Below are 20,257 nucleotides of genomic sequence, written 5' to 3'. Positions count from 1 at the left end.
TCCTGAGAACTGCTCCCAGCACAGCACCCAGCTGGCCCTGGGAAGCAGAAATCTCCTTTCCTTTGAGAAAGGAAATTGAAGCAGTTTCTTCTCTTATTAGGTCACAAATGACCTCAGTTAAGGCAGCAGATCTGTTCAGGGAGAAGGAAGATGGGCGCTGAAGAGAAGGAACACAGTATATGGCTGGTGCTTAGAGCCAGCTGGGGCCGAAAACTGGGGTCAGGAGCACCGCACCGCTTAGCCACTTGCGCGCGTTTGATTTCCTTGCTGCTGTTTCCTTTCAGTGCATGTTTGCAGTCCTCCCTGTGTCCACACAAAGCCGTGCAAGCGTCCCAGGAAACCAGTTTCGAGAAGATGGAAATGAAGAATCCCGTTTCACTGCCCAGTGACACCACGCACGTGTGTTCTTGTGGACAGCCGTGCGCGGTTCTTGGGCTTGCGTTGGTTTCGGGAGTGGAACGTCTCTTTCAGAGACTGCCTTCTTGGAGTTTCTGGGAAAATAAAAGTTCCAAGTGAGCAGTGCCTGGGCTCCTCGGGCAAAGCCATTAAGGCAGTCTGGCACAGGAAGACGCGAGTCTAAGGTGAACACCGCCCTCGGACTCAGACACACACTTACGGGTTAACTTTTGAGTCTTTGGCGATTTTCCACAACTCGTAGAGGCCTGAACTTTGTAATGTATTTTCTGTGTTGCTCTGCTTCTTGGTGTCTCGTTCCTTAGTGGACAAGCGTGTGGTGATCATGGCTTGACACTGCCACCTGCTCCCATATCAGGAAAGGCCAGGGCTTTGCGTTATCACCCTACCCCTCACTAGGCGACCCTCCACAGCCACAGCTTCTAGCAAAGCTGGCCGGACATGTTCAGGGATGGCCTCTCCACCACGTACCCCAGTCTTCCAAGAGCACTGGCTACCCAGCTCCAGGCGTCCCCAGACGGGCCTCAGAAGCGCCTTCTAGGAGTCCCGATGAGAGGGGCCATCGCCTCCTCTTTGCCTTCCTGGAAGTGGCGCTCGAATTCGCTGAACTTACTCTCAGAGAGCAGAATTAGACGTGGGGAGCGCAGAATGGGCTCTTCAGGGGCTGACAGTCCTCGCCTGTCACCTGGTTGGGGTCCAGTACCCGGTGAACGGCCTCACGGGTCACCGCAGTGTTGGTTTCCTCACGTGTAGAACTGGAAGAGTGGCACCTGCCTCGTGGTGGTTAAGATTCAGTGAGATTATAATGTCATAAAATGAAGCCGTCTTTGGGGATCAGTGATCATTGTGTTGAATTTTTTGCGGGGGTCTTCACTTCTGGTTCTTTTGCTCAAGCTCTGAGCAACTACTGAGCTCCTCTGGTCTTCTTGTTCCCCTCCTGGCTCATCTCCTGGAATCGGTGCTGGAGGCTGCGCTTTCAGCCTCATGTGGGCTCATCTTTCTGACCGTGGCTCTGGGACCTGCAGTCACTGCACCCCTCCTCTGAGCCTCCCTCCCAGCATTTGTGCTCAGCACGGTGGTCAAGCCAGCCTTGCCACACCGCCTGCCCTCTGCCCTGCTTCTCAGCCTTCCTGCCTCCACATCCAGCGGGGTCATCCTTCTCCACCTTCTGAAGAAATTAAGAAGCCAGCCCAGAGGAGAGAGAACGCCAACCTGAGGGTGAGAGAGGATGGGGTTGAGAACCTTACTCTGCCGCTCACTGCCTTTCCTCCCGTTTCTGAGCCTGCCCACGGCTGTAAAACAACACTGCACACCACATGGAGTCACTAGGAACATTCGACTGGACAGCACTTCAAAGTGTCCAGAATGGTGTCCACCACAGCACCTCGCTAGCACGAAGATGGAGCCACGCAGGAAGTCAGCTGCACCTGACGTGCATCCCTACTCCCGACCACACGTGCTGGTGGGCCGGAGGGTGACACGGGCCTTTCCCATCGGGAAGGTCTGTGCAGCGTGAGCTGGTGCCCAGAGACTGGGTGTGTGCCTGCCCCCGTGGGCAGCAGAGTAGGCTCTTGCGCGTCCAGCACCAAGACTGCTGCAGAAACTCACTAGCCCCTGTGGGGATCTAACCCAGGGCTCAGCCAGATCACCATGCAGGGTGCCAGCAGCACCCTACCCGCGGCGGTGGGGGTGCCCCCGGCCCCAGAGCGCCGTCACTCTCAGAAGTGGGCGGAGTCCACTCTGCAGAAGAAGACGAGACCCAGAGAGCAGGTGATCCCCCCGTCAACAGCAGCGACGGGAACACAGACGTCCTCATTTTCTGTCGGGGACCCCTGAGGTTTTGAACCCAGATGAGAGCTTAATCCTGGCTGCTCAAGGGAAAGTTCAGAGTTCACAGAGTCCTCCGGTTTTCTGTCACCAGGGTACAACTGTATGTCCATTCCACGTGGAATAGCCAGTAGATCACCAAATGAGCCACGCGCTGGGTGCCCTCGGCGGCGCTGGGGTTACCGTCAGAGAGGAAAGGAGGACACGGGCCCCTGCCGTGCCCGAGGGAGCTGGCTGGCGGTAAATTAGAAAGATACTGGTGCGACTCTCTGGAGTGTCAGACGGCAATGAGCTGTGGAGAAGGAGAAGGCAGAAGGACAGGCGGGGGCGGGGCAGCGGACACTGAGTTTCCCTCTGCTTCTCGGTCCTTAACCGTCCTCCGCAAGGGCTGTGTGTGTGCCCTGCTGTCCGTCACCCCGCGCCCAGCAGTGCTCTCGGAGGCTGATGCTGGACTTGCGCCAGCTGTACTCAGCAGAAGCAGATGCAGGCTGGCCTGCTGGCCTGCAGAGATGCCCAGACCTTCAGACCAGAGCTGGGTGGGCTCTGGGAGCTTGGTGAGGGAGGCTGTGTGCTGGTTTTCCTTAGAGATCATTTGTTAAGTCTAGAGCTCCCCCTGCTGTTTAGGAGGTAGGGTGCTGTCAGCTGACCTTTCAAAAATGATGGTTTCTTTTCTATCCTAAGATTTAAAAACTTTTAAAAAATTACTACGGGGACATTTGGCACTTCCTTCTGGTTTGGCTGCTGTTGAGGCCCAGCCCGGGGTGGGGTGGGGCGGCGGGGGGCAGGGGCCCCAGCAGGATGGGGTCAAGTCTGTGCTCTGGCTACTTTTAGCGTCTCCTCACCCTGCTCTCCCACCACAGCCTGCAGCCCCTTCCACACCGTCTCACAGCTGCTCTGAAACCGTGGGGCGGCAGAACTGAAACTGACCCCCGTCTGGTGAATTTCTTGAAGTGAGCCAGGCCAGCCGTTCCCTGTTCAAGCTCAGGGTATCCCCACTCATCATTTGCTGAACTGGCTTCGCAGTGCTGCTTTGTAGAGGGTCCGACTCTGGTCTCCCTGCCCCCAGCATGCTTTGCCGAGTGGCGAGCTGTGGCCCGTGGGGTGGTTGCCCCAGAATAGTGCCGAGTCCCTGACGGGGCTCCAGAGGGGCCTTCTGGTCAGCAGCTGGTTGTGTGCACCGCAGTCAGCCATACAAGCCCACTGAAGGTTTTAGTCCTTCAAGATGAAATGCAGGTTAATTTTAGCAGCACTGTTAACACCAGCTGAACCGAAGAAGGAAACGGCACCAAGTAGACCTTCGTCCTTTTGGTTGAGCTGCCTCAGTCACACCGTCTGATCATGTGGTGATTCCTGATGAGGTTAAAGGAGGACAGTGGGGGCGCCTGGCTTGCAGGGGTACTCTGTGTCCCCGTCTTCCAGGGTTGGTGGCTCCGTAAGGGTTGTGTTAGGGTTACGTTCCATGGGTGCACCTTAGCAGTAACTATTCCCCATGAGAATGAAATCACCAGGATTGTAGTGATGGGGCCTCTGAGCCGTACAGACGTGTACTTACTCAGGCGCCCCCTTGCCCTTCCCGTCAGCCGATGTGAATAGTGCTGCTCAAGTGAACTTGAATTCAAGATGCCTTCTCCACTGTAAACTGCAGCAGTAGACGCGGTGCTTCACTCTGATGTAATTATTGTACGCTTCTTCTCCCAACAGCTTTGAAAAGTCCAGCTGCGTTTCATGAGCAGAGAAGGAGCTTGGAGCGGGCCAGGGTAAGGCGTCTTTCTTCCCAGGGACCCCCCAGCCCTGTCAGAGCCCACTGTGCTGCTGCCATCTTCCGTCTGGCCTGGCGCGGCCCCAGGGTCAGCCCCAGCCTCACAGTCCTAAACAGAAAGCTCTGCCTTTCCACTTCATCCCACCCCAGCGTCTGCCAGCATGAAGGTTTGGACCGTGATCAGAATGAGTGTCCTCCTCTGGTACATCCAAGGGTGTGTCATGGGCGCCAGCCTCCTCTGGGTTTGGAGACCGCTGGTATTTTCCAAACTTGAATTCCACTTGGCCTTTGGTAGCTGTTAGGACATGAACACCGGCCACGGGAAAGCTTGCTGAGTGGTGGTCCCTCCGTGTCTGTGGCTGCACTGCTTGCATGTCTCCAGGTGGGCCTGGAGACCTCCCTGTTGCCTGAGCAGCCAGGGTCCACTGGAGGCTGTGGAAGCAGAAGCTGGGCCCCTGGGCGCCGGCTCACGCTGCCGCACCTGGCTTGCTGCTCTGTCCCCCTCGGTTTCAGTTCCCCCAGGGGCCTCGGGGGGTAGTCTGCTGCCTGGCGTGGGTGGAGATGGGGAAGTGGCCAGAGCGTGCTTCCCCATCTTGGCCCGGCACTTTTTCTTTTATGTAAAAGACAAGGGAGGAGAACCTCCCCTGATGGAGGCTCACAGGCTGCCCGGGACCCACAGCTCTGTCAGAGACTGAATCGTTTACCTCCAGGGCTCTCCTTACGGTCTTCTGTTTTTATCTTATTTTTAACCAATTTCTAAGGAAAATGATGATGAATTCTTAGAGTGAGCAGGAAGAATGAGGGCCTGGGTGCTGGGAACGAAAGGAGTGGCTGGGTGCACTGTTGCACTGGCCGGAGGATGAGGGAGTACGAGGAATGGCCTTGCCCGCGCCTTCCACCCAGTCTTAAGACTTGGTGCCACTTCTTGGCCTGCTTCTCCAAGGCAAGGAGTAAATGTGACCTGATTAGAAAAGGTGCTAGTTGACAGGTGCAATTCTGTCCTTTTCGTGTTTAGGTTCACGGCAGCTCTTATGCGGAGAAGGCAATGGCACCCCACTGCAGTACTCTTGCCTGGAAAATCCCATGGATGGAGGAGCCTGGTGGGCTACAGTCCATGGGGTCGCTAAGAGTCGGACACGACTGAGCGACTTCGCTTTCACTTTTCACTTTCATGCATTGGAGAAGGAAATGGCAACCCACTCCAGTGTTCTTGCCTGGAGAATCCCAGGGATGGCGGAGCCTGGTGGGCTGCCGTCTATAGGGTCGCACAGAGTTGGACACGACTGAAGTGACTTAGCGGCAGCAGCAGCTCTTATGAATTAGGCATCTATCTTCACCTTAATAGATGCAGCTAAGAGAGGTTAGCTAACTTGTCCAGCTAGTCAGTGGCGGCCAGGGTGAAACCTTGGTCTGTGGACTCCAGGTGTTTCTTCCTCAGTACCTGGGCCTCCTCCCGCTGCTGTCCGTGAAGACCGGCTCCGGCCAGAGTCTGCTGTGCTTTCTTCTCCAGCAGCCAGGGCAGCACTTCTGCCCACCACAGATGGGTGACAGGCCCTGAGCCCACGGCCACCATAAGCCGTCTCCTGGGAGCTCAGCACCACAGGGCTAGGGCCATAGCCAGGCCAGGGAGCAAGTCTTGACCTTGCTGCAGGCGTGATGTCTGCTCTGCCACTTTATTCTCCACCCTGTTCTACTCTACCTGCCTCTGCTCTGTCTCGTCGTGCCCTGTCCTCTCCTAACATGTGCTGGGTAGGAGAGGTGATGGTCTTGGCTGATGGTTTGAAAAATTCTGGTGCAAAGCTTAAGAACACAGGCTCTAGAGTGAGACAGATCCAGGGTCACATACACATTATACCAGGAGCGCTGGGTAGTGGGCTGGCTCCAGGACTGTCGGGGAAATGGTTTAATTTGCCTGGAGTCTCATAAGTGCAGAAATGAGGACATTAGACTTTAAGGAACTAGAACTATGACACCACGTATCAAAATTAGTTCAGAGTGAACAGAAAATGCTTGTGGTGTCGGGCAGTGCCAAAGATTTTGAAATAAGATGCAAAGTTATATTCAGTATGATTAGAGCTCTGCAAAATTAAACCTATCTTCTGCATGGAAGAATGACTAGAAACAAATATCCCTAAGTACTAACGGGATAATTACATGTTTTTTTCATTGTTGTCTAATTTTTAAGTTTTCTTTAATGAACTCATATTACTTTTGTGATAATAAAAGTGAAAGATTAGAACGTATGTTAGTAGTTCAGCCTCAGAGAGACAGACGGTCCTCACTGGTGGGCGAAGCCCTCAGCAGGTGCACTGAGGGTGGGTGCACCCTCCCCAGGCCTCGGGGCCCAGCAGTGTCCAGGCTGGGCTCCTGGGGCGGCTGAGGTCACCCACTGAAGCCACGGCTGCCTTTTGGTCTTGTCCAGGCCTTAAGCTTGTGACCTGCGTCTGAGAGCTGCTTGGTGTGTTTTTTCCGCAGACAGAGGACTACCTGAAACGGAAGATCCGTTCCCGGCCGGAGAGATCGGAGCTGGTCAGAATGCACATTTTGGAAGGTGTGTTAGGCCGGAAGTGCCTCTTCATGCAGGCCCTCTTGCCCACTGTTTCCACCCTGCGCCACCCACGCTGCTGCTTCACTCTTCCTCGTTGCCCCCATTCCTCACAAAAACGGGGTGTGCAGTCCTCTCCCCCAGATCTGTCTCTAGCGTGATTTACTTCCACTCGTTCGTGCATTTACTCGGTATTTACTCCAGCACCTGTGCAGTACAAGCGAGGTCATCCCAGACAAACTCTGCGTGCCCCGCCCACACACTTCTTTCCTCGTTCTAGGGAAGGAAAGGCTTGGGCTTGAGTCTATCCATTTTTTGTTTGGTTTAGAACCCACTTTGGAGTTGGAAGAAGACTTTCCTAGTCTGAACCCTGCATGTGGCAGGAAGCCACTGAGGGGGAAGACACCGAGGCCCAGAGCAGGGAGGCAGATCGTCCCCCGCAGCAAGCCCCGTCGTCTGGGCCTGCTGTGCCTAGTGACCACGGCTGGGTGTGACCACACACTGTCCTCAGTGGGGCCCCCTCCCTCTGTCCTCGTGAAACTTCACACCGGGTCCCCCACTCTGCCTGGTTCTGCTGGTCTCTGCTCCTTCCCTGGCAGGAAGGGGAGGTGCCCTGGGGTTTCAGGGCAGAGCCTGCTCACCCCTGTATCCTCCTCCACCCTCTCCCACATGCAGAGACCTCGGCTGAGCCCTCCCTCCAGGCCAAGCAGCTGAAGCTGAAGAGAGCCAGGCTGGCAGATGACCTCAATGAGAAGATTGCGCAGAGACCTGGCCCCATGGAGCTGGTGGAGAAGAATATCCTGCCCGTGGAGTCCAGCCTGAAGGAGGCCATCATTGGTGAGGAGCCAGGCCTCCCTGCGTGGACTCACGAGCCGGCGCGGGGGGAGGGCCACCAGGCTGCTTGCTCCCTAACTTCCTGCTTAGCGTGGGGCGGGGGAGCCGAGGCGTGGAGAACCAGAGCCTGACAAACGGGTCATGCGAGCCAGGGTCAGTGCCCATGGCCCCATGGATCAGCGCCGTGCCGGAACAGCTAAGCCAGTAACCGAGGCCTCCATCCGCTCCCCATCTCAAAACCCAGGGGTCGCCCCTCTTTCTCAGAGAAAGTGGGTAGGTGTCAGGGTTGGTGTGCACGAGCACGTGAAGATGCCGAGAACTAGAAACCATGCCTGCTGCTCCTTTTCACTCGTGAAGCCCCCTCTTGGAGCCTGACCCTTTGCCCAGATAGTTCGCTTACAAAGGCCGACAGACCCGAGCGGCGGGCTAGGTGCACGGACCACGGCCCTGGTCCTTACAGAGCTCAAGCCCAAGTGCAGACCCACGCAGGGAAGTAGGCCCCAGTGGACCGAGGGCCACCCGGCCCGGCCCTGACGGTGGGGGTTGGCGTCAGAGGAGGTGAGGCCAAGGTGGGGGTGCAGGCCAAGCAGGAATTGAAGCGTCTGCGGGGGAGGAGGAACACCTGCACGTTGACCTCGAATGGGGGTGTCAGGAAGGGGCAGGGGGCGCTGCAGGGCCCTGTGGCCACGGTCAGGCGTGCGCCCCTGATCCCCTCACTGCCGCGGTGAGGGGACAGACGTGCTTCTGTAGCTGCTATGGGCCTGAGATCTGGCCTAGGAGGCAGCTGGAGTGCTCCCACCATAAGTGTGAGCTGGGTCTCTGGGCAGAGTAGGCACGGGTTGGCTCAAGGCAGGCCGGGTGGGGCCCGGGGCCCGGGGCCCGGGGCCCGGGTCAGCAGAGGCAGGTCTGGGCCTCACCTGCACCAGTGCAGAGGTGGGCTGAGCTGGGGGTCTCAGTACCCTCTTCCTTGCATTCCCCACCTCGCCCAGGTGTTCGTCTCGCCTGTGTCAGTGTTCAGTCGCTTAGTCGTGTCCGACTCTGCGACCCCATGGACAGCAGCACGCCAGGCTTCCCTGTCCATCACCAACTCCCAGAGTCCACCCAAACCCAGGTCTGTTGAGTCAGTGAAGCCATCCAGCCTCTCATGTTAGTGTGCTCCCCCTCAAATCTCCAGCACATTCTACAGCAGCTCCTAGTTACGGCCAGTGTTTGGGCCGAGGTCAGTCTGGACTCTCCCGCCATCCCAGATCTGATAAATGTTTGCCAAGAGTTGGCCGGGTGCCAGGCCTGCGCGAGCCTGGCCATCACAGACACAGAACACAGACACAGAACACACTCCTGCTGCCCTGCACGGGCTCGGCCTGACGGGAGAAGGCTGTGGTGTGCACCAGTGACTTCCGTATCTTGCTCCCGGGCACAGGTGGTGCTGCCTGCTGAGAAAGGCCCGGGCCCTGTGACTTGGGATCCGAGTCACCTGCCTTCCGGGAGCTCACAGGCTCCGCCTGGCGCAGTCCTAGCTGCCTGGGGAGGCTCGGGAAAGGGCTGTGCCATTGGCAGTGACGTTCATGATAGAGCAGCTGGCCCTGCTGTCGTGGACAGCGCAGGACAGTGGGCACGTGGCCAGGCAGCCGGGGCTCGTCCGAGCCAGACGGGGAGGGCCGTGGGGCGGGGAGGTTGCACGGCTGATGCGCATGATTGGGGTCAGCCTGGAGGTTGAGTCCGTGCACCGAGTAGAGCAGGTACTGAGGGCCATTCCAGGCGGAGGGGCAGTGTGAGCAGTGGCCTGGAGGCCTGGGAAGCCGGTGCGTTTGGTGGCGAGATCGTCACTGGTGGCTGGAGAGAAAGGGCTGTTCTCCAGCAGTGGTCACGAGCTGGAGGGGTGGGGGGGGCAGATGTCGTCCGTTGTTCAAGAGGAGCGGGTAGGGTGGTCAGGAAGGATATTTAGGCTGAGAAGCAGGCAGGTTTAGGGCTGAGAGGATGCGTCACGGGCAGGTTGCAGAGGTGGGAAGATGGGAGGAGGAGGCAGAGGTTGGGGAGCCTGCTGAGGGTGGGGGCCCGGGAGGGGCCTTGCAGGTGGTCCCTGTCACCGCAGATTCCCCCACACACTCAGCTGCTTAACACTCACACACCTACTTCCAGTTGACCTGGAAGAGTTGTGTAAAAGCCCCAGAAGTCTTCCCCGAGCCTGGCTCCCTCAGCATCCAGGCTTCTGTCTAGCAAAGCATTGGCTGTGCCCCACAGCCTGGACCGTGAACTCCCTCAGGGCAGGACCCTGCAGTGACCCCTGGACTGAATTGGGGTGGACCTGAGGCTCCTCTGTCCACTCCCTGGTCCTGGTGGTCGCCTCTCTGGGAGTGGGAGGCCGGGGGAGGAACCTGGGCCTCGAGCGGCTGGCAGGAGGCACACAGTGGTCAGGAGGCTGTGCCCCCTTCGGAGCTCCAGTCGAGGGCAGGTGAGGGGGGCCAGGAGGGTCACCCTGGCAGGTTGCGGCGAGGGGGGGGTGTAAGCTCAGGGGCATCCTGTCCAGGTTCCCGTGTCCTCGGGTCACGGCCCTGGAGGGGGAGCGCTCCAGGTTGTTCCTCTTCCTCGTCTGTGGTGTGGCCCCCACTCCCCTGCACCTGGTTCCTCTGTGTGGACGGCGGCTCGTGCCGCGCTTCTCTTCTGACCGTGCTGGCCGCGGGGTCGTGACAGGAGTCCTGAAACACCCTGCTTGTCCGTCCCCTTTGTCCCCTCCCTCTGCGTCTGGGATTCCCACGCCAGGCCCCCCAACCCGGGCGCACAGGCCTCCAGGCCCTGCTCCCTCACAGCGGGGAGGGCGGGCGGTGGCTTCGCTGCCCCGGAGCTTTGAGAGCCACTGGCCCTGCTTCACCTGGGTGAGCAGGCGGCGCTCCTCCCCTCCTCTGCCCTGCCCTGCCCTCCACCTGCACAACTGCCAGAAGCTAGAGTGGTCTGTTCCTGGTCTTCAGGGAGTCAGGCAGCCCAGGGGAGGAGCTGCACCCCCATAGCTGTTCGCGACTCCTTCAGCCCTCCTCACAGGGTCCCCGGGGTGGAAGTATAGTGCCTGCAACAGCCAGGAAACAGGAGGTGGAGGCGGCGACAGGCTTGGGAGGGAGGGCAGACATTCACCGTGAAGAACGAACACGGGTGCGTCTTGTCTTAGAGGGCAGAGGACGGGCGAAGACGGGAGGGCTGAGAGGAGCACCCTCCAGGGTGGCGGTGCAAGGGGGCCTAGTGGGCCAGCAATCAGGCCTCTCCTGCCGAGGCAGCGCTGTGAGGGCCGGTAGGACTGGCTCTCCTGGCCTTCGCTTCGGGGCCGTGAGGATGAGCTTTCCTCCAGCTTGTTTGGGTACAAGAGGCAGGGCGGCTGCCAGTTGCCTCCTCCTGCTGCCCACGGGGCGAGAGGACAGCCTCTGGCTGGGGAACAGGGCCCTCAGCCGAAGGAGTCTCACCCAGGCCTTGGCTTTCAGTGGGCCAGGTGAACTACCCGAAGGTAGCAGACAGCTCGTCCTTCGACGAGGACAGCAGCGATGCCTTATCCCCCGAGCAGCCTGCCAGCCACGAGTCCCAGGGCTCGGTGCCGTCGCCCCTGGAAGCCCGAGTCAGCGAGCCGCCGCCCAGTGCCACCTCTGTGTCCCCCACTCAGGTGAGCTTCCTCCTCCACTCCCCAGGGGCCCAGACCTGCTGGAGCAGCCCCTGCGAGGTCTCTCCTTGGGACCAGGTGGGGCAGGGAAGCCGGGAGGTGCTGCCCCGCTAGCTCGGGTGGAGGGTGTCGGCAGCGGGCCTTTGGAGTTACATTTGGAGGCCTCCCTGCCGCCCTGTGTCCCCTCGTGCAGAACAGCTGCCTTTCCTGAGTGTGTGCAGGTCTGTGACACATTCTCCACATTCTGCTCCCCCTTTTCTAGTCCCCCCTCCCACTGCCACCCTGGAGGCTGCTCTTCTCAGCTTTCCTTCCTCTGCCCTCAACAGCGACCGTCAGAGGGGGTGACGGCCGCCCAACCTCCGGGCGGACCAGGCAGGGTTGCAGCACCAGCTGGAGCCTGGAGGTGGTGCAGCTTCTGGGGTGTCCTCACATCCCCATCTCTCTCCCAGGTCGTGTCTCAGCTCCCCGTGGGCCCAGAGTCCGGAGAAACGCTCTTCCTGGCAGAGCAGCCTCCTCTGCCTCCCAGCCTCACCAACGGAACCACGGTCCCTGCCGCCAAGCCCCTCCCCACCCTCATCAAGGTACAGACAGACCCCCAGCCCACTGCCCCGCACCCCTGATGCCTCGCTGACTCCAGTGTGGGGACAGTGTTGGCAGTGGGGGTGCTCACCCTCTCCTCCTGGTCAGGGACCAGCAGAGGTCACCACGGGGCTACAGGCGGCCTGCCCACTTCCTCCGTGGACAGGGGCTGCAGTCACGGCCCCAGTGTACTGAGCGCAGGGCAGGCTGTCACTCCTGCCCGCCCCGTGCACGGCCTCGTGAGACCTTAAGGGGATCGAGTAGCGAGGTGGTGGCCCACGGTCACTGGCCAGCTGTGCTGGGAGTTCGTCTTCATTCTCTTTCTCCGGGTCCTGACGTGAAATACCTGAGGGGCCCCAGTTAGCCTCAGCCCACGAGACACCCACGGGCACTGTGCTGGGCTTGGTGCTGGACCCTGAGGTTGAGTTCAGCAGCACCATGAGCCAGCGTCTGGGCCTCCTGCCTCAGCCTCTGGGGCCTTGGCCCTGCCTGCCCCCTCCAGCCTGTGCTTCGCGCCTGCTGGGCAGGGGCCCTTCCTTCCAGCCCCACTTGCTTCTGCGCTTGACTGATTTCTGAAGTCCCTCCGCGTAGGCCCTGGCCTGGAGTCTCAGGCCACCCACGTTCTTCTCCCGCTGCTCACAGCCTTGGCTGAGCCCTCTCTGTGTCTCCAGGTGCTCCTAGTCCCTTTGGGCTGGCGCCCCACCCTGGTCCTGCTCCTCCCGGCCTGCAGAGCTCGCGTGCCCCGTGGCTCCCAGCCGCTCCCTGGGCAGCCAGCCGCACCTTCCTTGTCTCCGTGGTCCGTTCCCGACTGGCCCAGACATCTGAGGTTTTCCCCCAGATTTCCTCCCCTAGACATACCCCTTGTCACAGGTCTCGTGCCTGCCTCTGCCCACCTCCCCTCTGTGAGAACCGTGTGTGTGTCTTTATCTAACTTCCTCTTTTCTGGAAGCACCTCGGCCCCTGGCTCCACAGCCCCGCTGTGAACGCTCCTGCAGAGGAGCCCCAGCTGCCTTTGACCGCTTGGGTCGCTCTCCTCTCTGGGTGGCTTTCCTGGACTCCCTGTCTGCGTCCCTTTCAGTGAGGTGCTCCTGGGCCATTCTCGGCCTCTTTCTCGCACCCTCGGCCTGGCTGGGCCCTCTCCGTGGGCCCCGTCCATCCTCTCGGGTGCGCTCTGGCCCCAGCGGCCCCTCGCTTTCTCCCCCTCTCTCCACACCCAGGCCACCCAACCCTCTTCCCCACCACCATGGAGGGGCTGCCGTCAGAGCGCAGAACCCTGAACCGTGTAGCTGCTCGGCTGCCGCAGCTCTGCTGCCCCTTCTTCCCCTAGTTGGTCACCTCTTTCCTCATCCTGTCAGTCCCCACAGCCCCCTAACCAGACCCCCACTGACCCCGCACGGAGTCTCCGCCCTTCCCTCTGCTGGTCTCTGCGCAGATGCTGCGAGGCCTTCTTGGTCCTGCCCGGCCCGTTCCCTGCTCACGCGCCCCACTCAGCTCCACCCGCCCTCACCCCAGAGGACCCTCGAGGCCCAGCAGGAGGCCGCCCTGTGTGCCAGCTGTGGGTGCACGAACAGGAGCTTTTGGAGTCTTGGGCTTGGATCTCGGCTCCTTCGTGGGCGAGATCACAGCCACTGTGTGACCTCAAGCCACTGACTGCGCTGAGCCGCTTCTTCATCTTCCAGTAGACACGCCGGCTCCTGGCAAGGCAGGGTTCTCGCCAGTCTCTTTCACCCCATGTCCTGTTCCCGCTGGAAGCTCTGTGAGGAGCAGGGCATGTCACAGCACCGCGCCCCCATCAGCTCTCGCCCCCTCCCGGGCACACTCCGGGGCACCAAGGAGGCCGCTTCTTTGGGAGGGGTGTTATCTGGCAGGGCAGGGTGGATGCACAGCCCTCACGGGAGCCGCCCAGGCCTCTAACGGTGCCCTCTGTCTCACGCCCCCAGCAAAGCCAACCCAAGTCTGCCAGTGAGAAGTCACAGCGCAGCAAGAAGGCCAAGGAGCTGAAGCCAAAGGTGAAGAAGCTCAAGTACCACCAGTATATCCCCCCGGACCAAAAGCAGGACAAGGGGGCTCCTCCCATGGACTCCTCCTATGCCAAGATCCTGCAGCAGCAGCAGCTCTTCCTGCAGCTGCAGATCCTCAACCAGCAGCAGCAGCAGCAGCAGCAGCAGCACTACAACTACCAGACCATCCTGCCCGCACCGCCCAAGTAGGTGCCGCCCTGCCACCCACGGGCCCCGCCTGCCCACAGGCCCCGCCCAAGTAGGTGTCGCCCCACCCACTCATAGGCCCCGCCCACGTAGGTGCCATCTTGCCGCTCACGGGCCCTGCCCATGCCCCCCCCCCCCCCACCGCCCATAGGCTCCGCCCAAGTAGGTGCTACCCCAACTGCCCACAGGCCTCACCCAAGTAGGTTCCACCCTGCTGCTTACAGGCCCCGCCCAAGTAGGTGCTACCCCGCCCACTCAAGGCCCCACCCAAATAGGTGCCACCCCACCCGCCCACAGGCCTGGTGACCGGTGATGTGTGGGTGACCCTGGACTGGCAGGGACCCTTTGGTCCCTGTCCCATCAGAGTGGTCTGGGAGCAGGGCCCTTCCTTGTGCCCCTCTCCAGCCGGCCCAGCAGAGGCCAAGGGCGACGCCTGGCGTGGGCTCATTCCTGTGCTCTCTTCCTCTCAGGCCGGCAGGGGAGGCTCTGGGCAGCGCTGGGGGCGCCCCGACGCGCAGCCTTTCCGCTACCGGCAGCAGCTCTGGCTCGGGCGCCCCTGGACCCAGTGGGCTGGTCCGACAGAACAGCACCTCGCTGGCAGGCAAGCCGGGGGCCCTGCCCGCCAACCTGGATGACATGAAGGTAGGTGGTTGTGCCCTGGTGGCCTTGGCTGCTGCCAGCCTGGCCTCTCGTGGGGCCGTCAGGTGCTTGGCGTCATGCAGGGAAGGTGGCCGGCTGGGGACTACGGCCATGGAAGGCAGAGCAGGGCTCCGGACTCTGGTCTCCTGCAGTGGAGGCACCTGGAGCCTTCCTGGAGGCTCGCCTGGCTCTGCTCATCATGGTCGTTGTCATTAAAGATGCCAGCTGGTGTTCATCCCGGGCGTGGGCTCACTGAGCACTTGTGTGCCTCTGATTTCCCAGCCTCCCATGCAGTGTGAGGAACGGGGGTGTCACCCTGGATTCAGGGTGAGCAGGCCGAGGCCTGGGGGAGGGGGTGGACAGGCTTGCCCGAGGTCACAGGCCCAGGTGGTGGTCGAGCCAGGGCTCAGGTCAGGGCTCCTCTGCAGCACTGCCCTTTCCTCATGGCTCCTGACATCTCGCTGAACCTGCTCTGTGAGTGCTGCATCCACCTAGGAGAGAGCGGCCGCACTTGGGGCACTGACCCCACTGTGTCCTGGGCCTTGGGGGTGGGAGATGCCCAGGCCTGGCCCGCGCTCTCTGCCTTGGTCAGAAGGGGGATGGATCACATTCTCCCTTGAAAGTTTGTGCCCTGGACTAGCCTGCTCCCTCCTAGTCATGACCCGGGTCCCAGCAAGACACAGCCCTTGGGCGGGGACCTGAACATGGGCCTCGGTGTCCTCGAGACCCGGCCCTCACTCCTAGCTCTGCCCACCATGACATCACCAGTATGACCCCCAGGGAGTCATTTCACTGTCCTGAGCTCAACTTTCTCATCTGTAAGATGCAGTGAGTTCACTCAAGTGTTGGTTGAGCACAGGCTGGGGCTGGAGACAACTGAGGACATGTCCTGCCCAGCCGAGGGGCGAGGACAGGGAGGAGGGGCAGCAGAAGCAGGCCTCTTTCTCCAGGGTGTGGGAGGGCTGGGGCTTGGTGTGTCTGAAGTGGCCAGTGGGGCCCAGACGGACGAGGCCCAGTGGCTGGGAGCTGGTCTTGCTCCCCGCCCCCGGCAGCCCTGACTCCCGTGCCCTTGCAGGTGGCAGAGCTGAAGCAGGAGCTGAAGTTGCGGTCACTGCCCGTCTCGGGCACCAAGACAGACCTGATTGAACGCCTGCGTGCCTACCAGGAGCAGGTCACCCCTGCCAGCCCCGGAGCGCCCAAGGCCCCCGCCACCTCCCTCCTGCCCAAGGCGGGCGAGGTGGTGGTCGCCTTCCCCACCGCCCGGCTCAGCACGGGGCCCGCCCTGGTGGCAGCGGGCCTGGCCCCGGCCGAGGTGGTGGTGGCCACGGTGACCAGCAACGGTGTGGTGAAGTTCGGCAGCACGGGCTCCACACCGCCTGTGTCTCCCACCCCCTCAGAGCGGTCGCTGCTCAGCACAGGCGACGAGAACTCCACACCGGGGGACAGCTTTGGCGAGATGGTGACGTCCCCAGTGACCCAGCTCACGCTGCAGGCCTCGCCGCTGCAGGTCCTTGTGAAGGAGGAGGGCCCCCGCCCCGGGGCCTGCTGCCGGAGCCCGGGGGCGCGGGCCGAGCTGGAGGGCCGGGATAAGGACCAGATGCTGCAGGAAAAGGACAAGCAGATAGAGGAGCTGACGCGCATGCTCCGGCAGAAGCAGCAGCTGGTGGAGTGGCTCAGGCTGCAGCTGGAGCAGGAGAAGCGGGCCCAGCAGCCTACCCCGACCCCGGCCCCCGCCCCGCTCGCCCTGGGCCCCGCGGTGAAACAGGAGAGCAACCTGGCTAGCTGCCAGCTCAGCCGGCGGCCCCCGGGCCCTGAGCTCCCCTTCAGCCCCAGCCTCGCGGCCCCTGCCGCCCCCCACGCAGACGCCCGCGCCCTGGTGTCCCCAGCTGTGGTGGTGAAGCAGGAGGCTGTGGGGTCCGAGCCTGAGCCGGCCCCGGCCCTGGTCACTCTGGGCCCCACAGTGAAGCAGGAGAACAGCTTCACCAGCTGCCAGCTGAGCCGGCAGCCCCTAGGCCCCGAGCTCCCCTTCGGCCCCAGCCTCGCGGCCCCCGCCGCCCCCCATGCAGAGGCGTGTGCCCTTGCGCCCCCGGTCGTGGTGGTGAAGCAGGAAGCCGTGCCGCCCGAGCCTGAAGCAGCCCCGGCCCCGCAGCTGCTGCTGGGCCCACAGGGCCCCAGCCTCGTCAAGGGGGTCACACCGCCCCCACTCCTCACTGACTCCGCAGGGACCCATCTTGTCCTCACCGTGACCAAGAACACAGACAGCCCTGGCCTGGCCAGCGGGAGCCCCCAGCAGGTACCTGGGGCAGGGGGGTGCAGAATCCGCAGGAGGGAGAGGGCGTTCAGTGACAGTGGCCGGTTCACAGGTGCTCCCAGGGGAGCAGGTTGTGCTCACGTCCTTGGATCGTCCCCTTCAGCCCTCCCAAATGAGGGCTGCCCACTCGAGGTCACCCACGCAGGGCTGAGACTGCGTGGAAGTTGGGGAGGTTGGGGCCCCTGTGTGAGACCCCCAGCCTTGCAGGTGGAGCTGTGAGGGCCTGCCCCCGGCTGCGGCCCTTAGTGTCAGAGCTTGTTTGTGGCCCCCCCAGGCGGGGGGCGTGCACCCGGGAGGGGGGCGGGGCCTGACGGGAGCCCCGCCCCTCCTCCCCTCAGCGAGGCCAGTCGTCCCCCAGCAAGGTGACGCTGGCCTCTGGCTCCCTGCTGCCGCCGCCCTCACAGCCCAGACCGTCCACTCAGCCTGGTCCAAAGGTAAGCCTGCTTTAGGCTTTGTGTGGCCTTGCCCGGCAGGGCTTGGGGGGTGGGGCCGGTGACAGGTCCTGGGGACTCGAAAAGGGACCTGGGCCCTGAGCAGAAGCTCTGGGGAGGGGAGGGGCGGTCAGCTTGGCGCCCCTGCCTGTGCCCTGGGACCCCAGGGAGCCACTCGTCCTCGCAGGGTCAGAGGTCAGGGCCACCCCCATCCTGTATGGCTTCTTCCCCAGGGGTGTCCACGAAACTCCCCGAGAGCGCATGCATCCGCACCCACCGCTGGCCTGGGCGGAGGTGGACGCTCCCCGCCTTGCCTGCCTGGCACGGGCCCCGGGCTGCCGCCCTCAGCCGGCCATGGTTCTCTGTCCTCTTCAGCCCCTGTCCCAGCCTGAGTCTCCAGCTCCCGGCCCCCCAGGCCACATGGACCTGGAGCCCCCACCCCAGCCCCTGTTTGGGACCCCTGCTTCTCAGCCGAAGAAGGAGCCGCCTGGCTACGAGGAAGCCGTGAGCCAGCAGCCCAGGCGGCAGGTAAAGAGGGTGGCCGGGGGCCCGCGGAGTGGGTGGTTACAGTCCCCCGGGTCTTGTGGGAGTGGGGCTGGCTGGCTGGAGCCAGCCTTCTGGGTCCAAGAGGCCTTGGAGAGGGGGTGTCGGGCCAGGAGAGAGGGTGGGCTGCAGGAGCCTGGGCGCAGCCCGCTGGGGCCTGACTGCTGGCTTAGGGCCGGGAGGGTCTGTGCTCTGAGTCCGGCTGGGGCTCCCTGTTGTAGGTCCTCATCTTTTTCTGGTCTTTGGCCCACAGGAAAATGGCTCCTCGAGCCAGCAGATGGATGACCTGTTTGACATTCTGATTCAGAGTGGAGGTAAAGTTGAGGCCCCACGCTGCCTCTCCCCACCCTCCTGCCTGCCTCGTGTCTCTAGCCTGGGCTTGGCTGATTGGGTTTGGTTTGGTTTGGTTTGGTTCTTGACACAGTGCCTGGGGGGCTTGGTGAGTACTTAGGAGGCAGCAGCGTGTGAGACGCGTCCCAGAAGCTGGGCAGGGCCCCCCTGGGGGTGCATCTTCAGCACACGTTTGTTGTATCCTGAGCCGCTGCACCACGTGCCCGGTGCTGTGCCCGCAGCCCAGGGTGAAGCAGTGAGAGAGATGCCCACCTCAGCGGGGCTTGCAGCCTATTGTGGGGAAGTGATGGAGGAATAAAACAAACTGTCCTTCGGAGCGTCAAAAAAAGCAGGGGAGGCAAGGGTCCCAGGTGCGAGGGGTGGTCGGGGTCAGGGTTGCTGGGCAGGTGCTGTTCATCGCTGCAGGGCAGACTGGAGCAGGTGTGGGTGGTCCAGACACCTGGGGGCACCAGGCTGAGACACGGGGACCCTGGGTGATGCTGGGAGCCATAGCACAGCTTCGCGTGAAGGGTGGCTCCTCTGGAAGGGCAGACTGGGAGGCTGGTGATCCAGGAGAGCGGGGTGTGAGGGGGGCCACAGGAGGGCTGAGTCCAGGAGTGTCCGCAGAGTGCCAGTTCAGTTTCCTGTGGCTTAGTTAGGTGTGTGGCCAGGGGACACGGCAGCCGGGGGCGCGGTGTTAGCAGCAGCGTGAGTGCCCGGGAGCGTGGGCGCCTCAGTCCCTAGACTGAATGGAGGGGCCACAGGGCCAGGCCAGGGGAGGTCTGGGCTGAAGGCAGGAGTCAGGGGGTTGCTGGTGTCCCGACAGCATTCAGAGCGGTGAGGCTGGGTGTGCAGAGAGGAGGAAGTGGCGGGGGGTGGGGGGTGGTGGTTCAAGCTGCTGAGGCTGACCAGGGGGCAGAAGGGGAGCTGCACCCTCATGAGGATCAAGGTCCAGGGCCGCTGAGTGCTGCTCAGGAAAGCTGGGGACCGAGACCTGGCCCCAGGCCGTGGTGGCGGCCGCCAGTGACCTCAGCCTGGACAGTGGGTTGGTAGCCAGAGCCTGCCTGAAGCCGGTTGGAGAGGCTGGGCTGTGGGAGACAGCGGGTCTAGACTGCTCTCTGCAGGGGGTCCCCCGCAAAGGGGTGGGTATGGAAAGGAGGCGTGTTTGCCTGCTGGTGGGACGAGCTGGTGGTCTGGAGGTGAAGGAGACCCCAGGGGCGTGTCTGCGTGGGCAGAGAAAGAGGCAGCTTCTCTCCTGAGGGATTTAATTGTGTCAGTAGGAAGAGCAACAGCTTATCAGCTTGGACAGTTTAAAGTGGTGGATTTTACCTCAATTACAAAAAAATCGAGGTCACTGGTTTTGATCTCGGGGAGACTCCCTGGATTGCAGGGTCTGCAGTAGGGGCCTGGGGTGCGTTTCTAATAAAGGCGGGTGGCGCTGAGGTTCCAGGAGGGCAGGGCTGCCAGAAGAGGGGCTGTGGGAAGCCGAGAAGAGACAGCAGAGGAGGAAGCTGGGGCTGTTTGCCCCCAGAGGGCCACAGGGCCGTGGAGGAGGGCGTCAGCAGCAGGGGCGCGCAGGCAAGCTGAGGGAGAGGGAGGCGGGGAGTGGGGCTGGGCGTCTGGCGCTCAGCTGGGACAGGACCTAGAGGGCCAAGGAGCAAGCCTGGTTTCTGCATTAATTTTTTTTTATTGAGATAAAACATATGTAACATGGTTTTCCATCATAATCATCTTTGAAAGGTGCAAACTCAGCAGCATGAAGTTCATTTTCATCGTTGTGCAGCCATCACTGCTCTGTTTCTAGGACTCTTGCATCATCCCGTGCTGACAGTCACCTTCACACACTAACTCCTTGTTTCCCGCCCTTTTCTGCTTCCTGTCTCTGAATTGACTGTTCTAAACCTGTGTGTGAGTGCAGTCATACACTATTTCTCCTTTTGTTTCTGGCTGGCTTCACTTAGCATAATATCCTCAAGGTTCTTCCCTGTCACAGCTTTTACCAGAATTTTTTGTGCTGAATAGTGTTCCATGGTGTCAGTACCAATGTGTTTATCCCTTCATCCACTGGACATGTGGGTCGTTTCCTATCCCTTCATCCACTTTTGGCTATTTCTGCCTTTTGGCTGTTGTGTACAATGCTGTCACGAGTGCTGGTATCTGAGTCCGTGTTTCCGTTCTTTGGGGTGCACACCTAGAGG

At 61.5% G+C, this 20,257-nt stretch overlaps 1 protein-coding gene across 3 annotated transcripts in view; it reads left to right on the top strand.

The window, feature by feature from the left end:
* Positions 1-20,257, top strand: part of MRTFA (myocardin related transcription factor A) — a 176,139-nt gene that overhangs the window by 153,683 nt on the left and 2,199 nt on the right. For all 3 annotated transcript variants that reach the window (XM_019961855.2, XM_070790458.1, XM_019961853.2), the window contains 11 exons: positions 3,943-3,998; positions 6,476-6,551; positions 7,221-7,382; positions 10,847-11,022; positions 11,469-11,600; positions 13,539-13,804; positions 14,276-14,447; positions 15,520-16,737; positions 17,094-17,189; positions 17,562-17,714; positions 17,983-18,043. In XM_019961855.2, coding sequence (XP_019817414.2) covers positions 3,943-3,998; positions 6,476-6,551; positions 7,221-7,382; positions 10,847-11,022; positions 11,469-11,600; positions 13,539-13,804; positions 14,276-14,447; positions 15,520-16,737; positions 17,094-17,189; positions 17,562-17,714; positions 17,983-18,043 — 2,568 coding nt within the window. The remainder of the gene's footprint in view (positions 1-3,942; positions 3,999-6,475; positions 6,552-7,220; positions 7,383-10,846; positions 11,023-11,468; positions 11,601-13,538; positions 13,805-14,275; positions 14,448-15,519; positions 16,738-17,093; positions 17,190-17,561; positions 17,715-17,982; positions 18,044-20,257) is intronic.

The sequence above is a fragment of the Bos indicus genome, chromosome 5 (genome assembly GCF_029378745.1).
Source record: "Bos indicus isolate NIAB-ARS_2022 breed Sahiwal x Tharparkar chromosome 5, NIAB-ARS_B.indTharparkar_mat_pri_1.0, whole genome shotgun sequence".
NCBI classification, from domain to species: domain Eukaryota; kingdom Metazoa; phylum Chordata; class Mammalia; order Artiodactyla; family Bovidae; genus Bos; species Bos indicus.
Note: the sequence above shows the minus strand (reverse complement) of the source record. Positions and strands in the feature narration are given on the sequence as shown.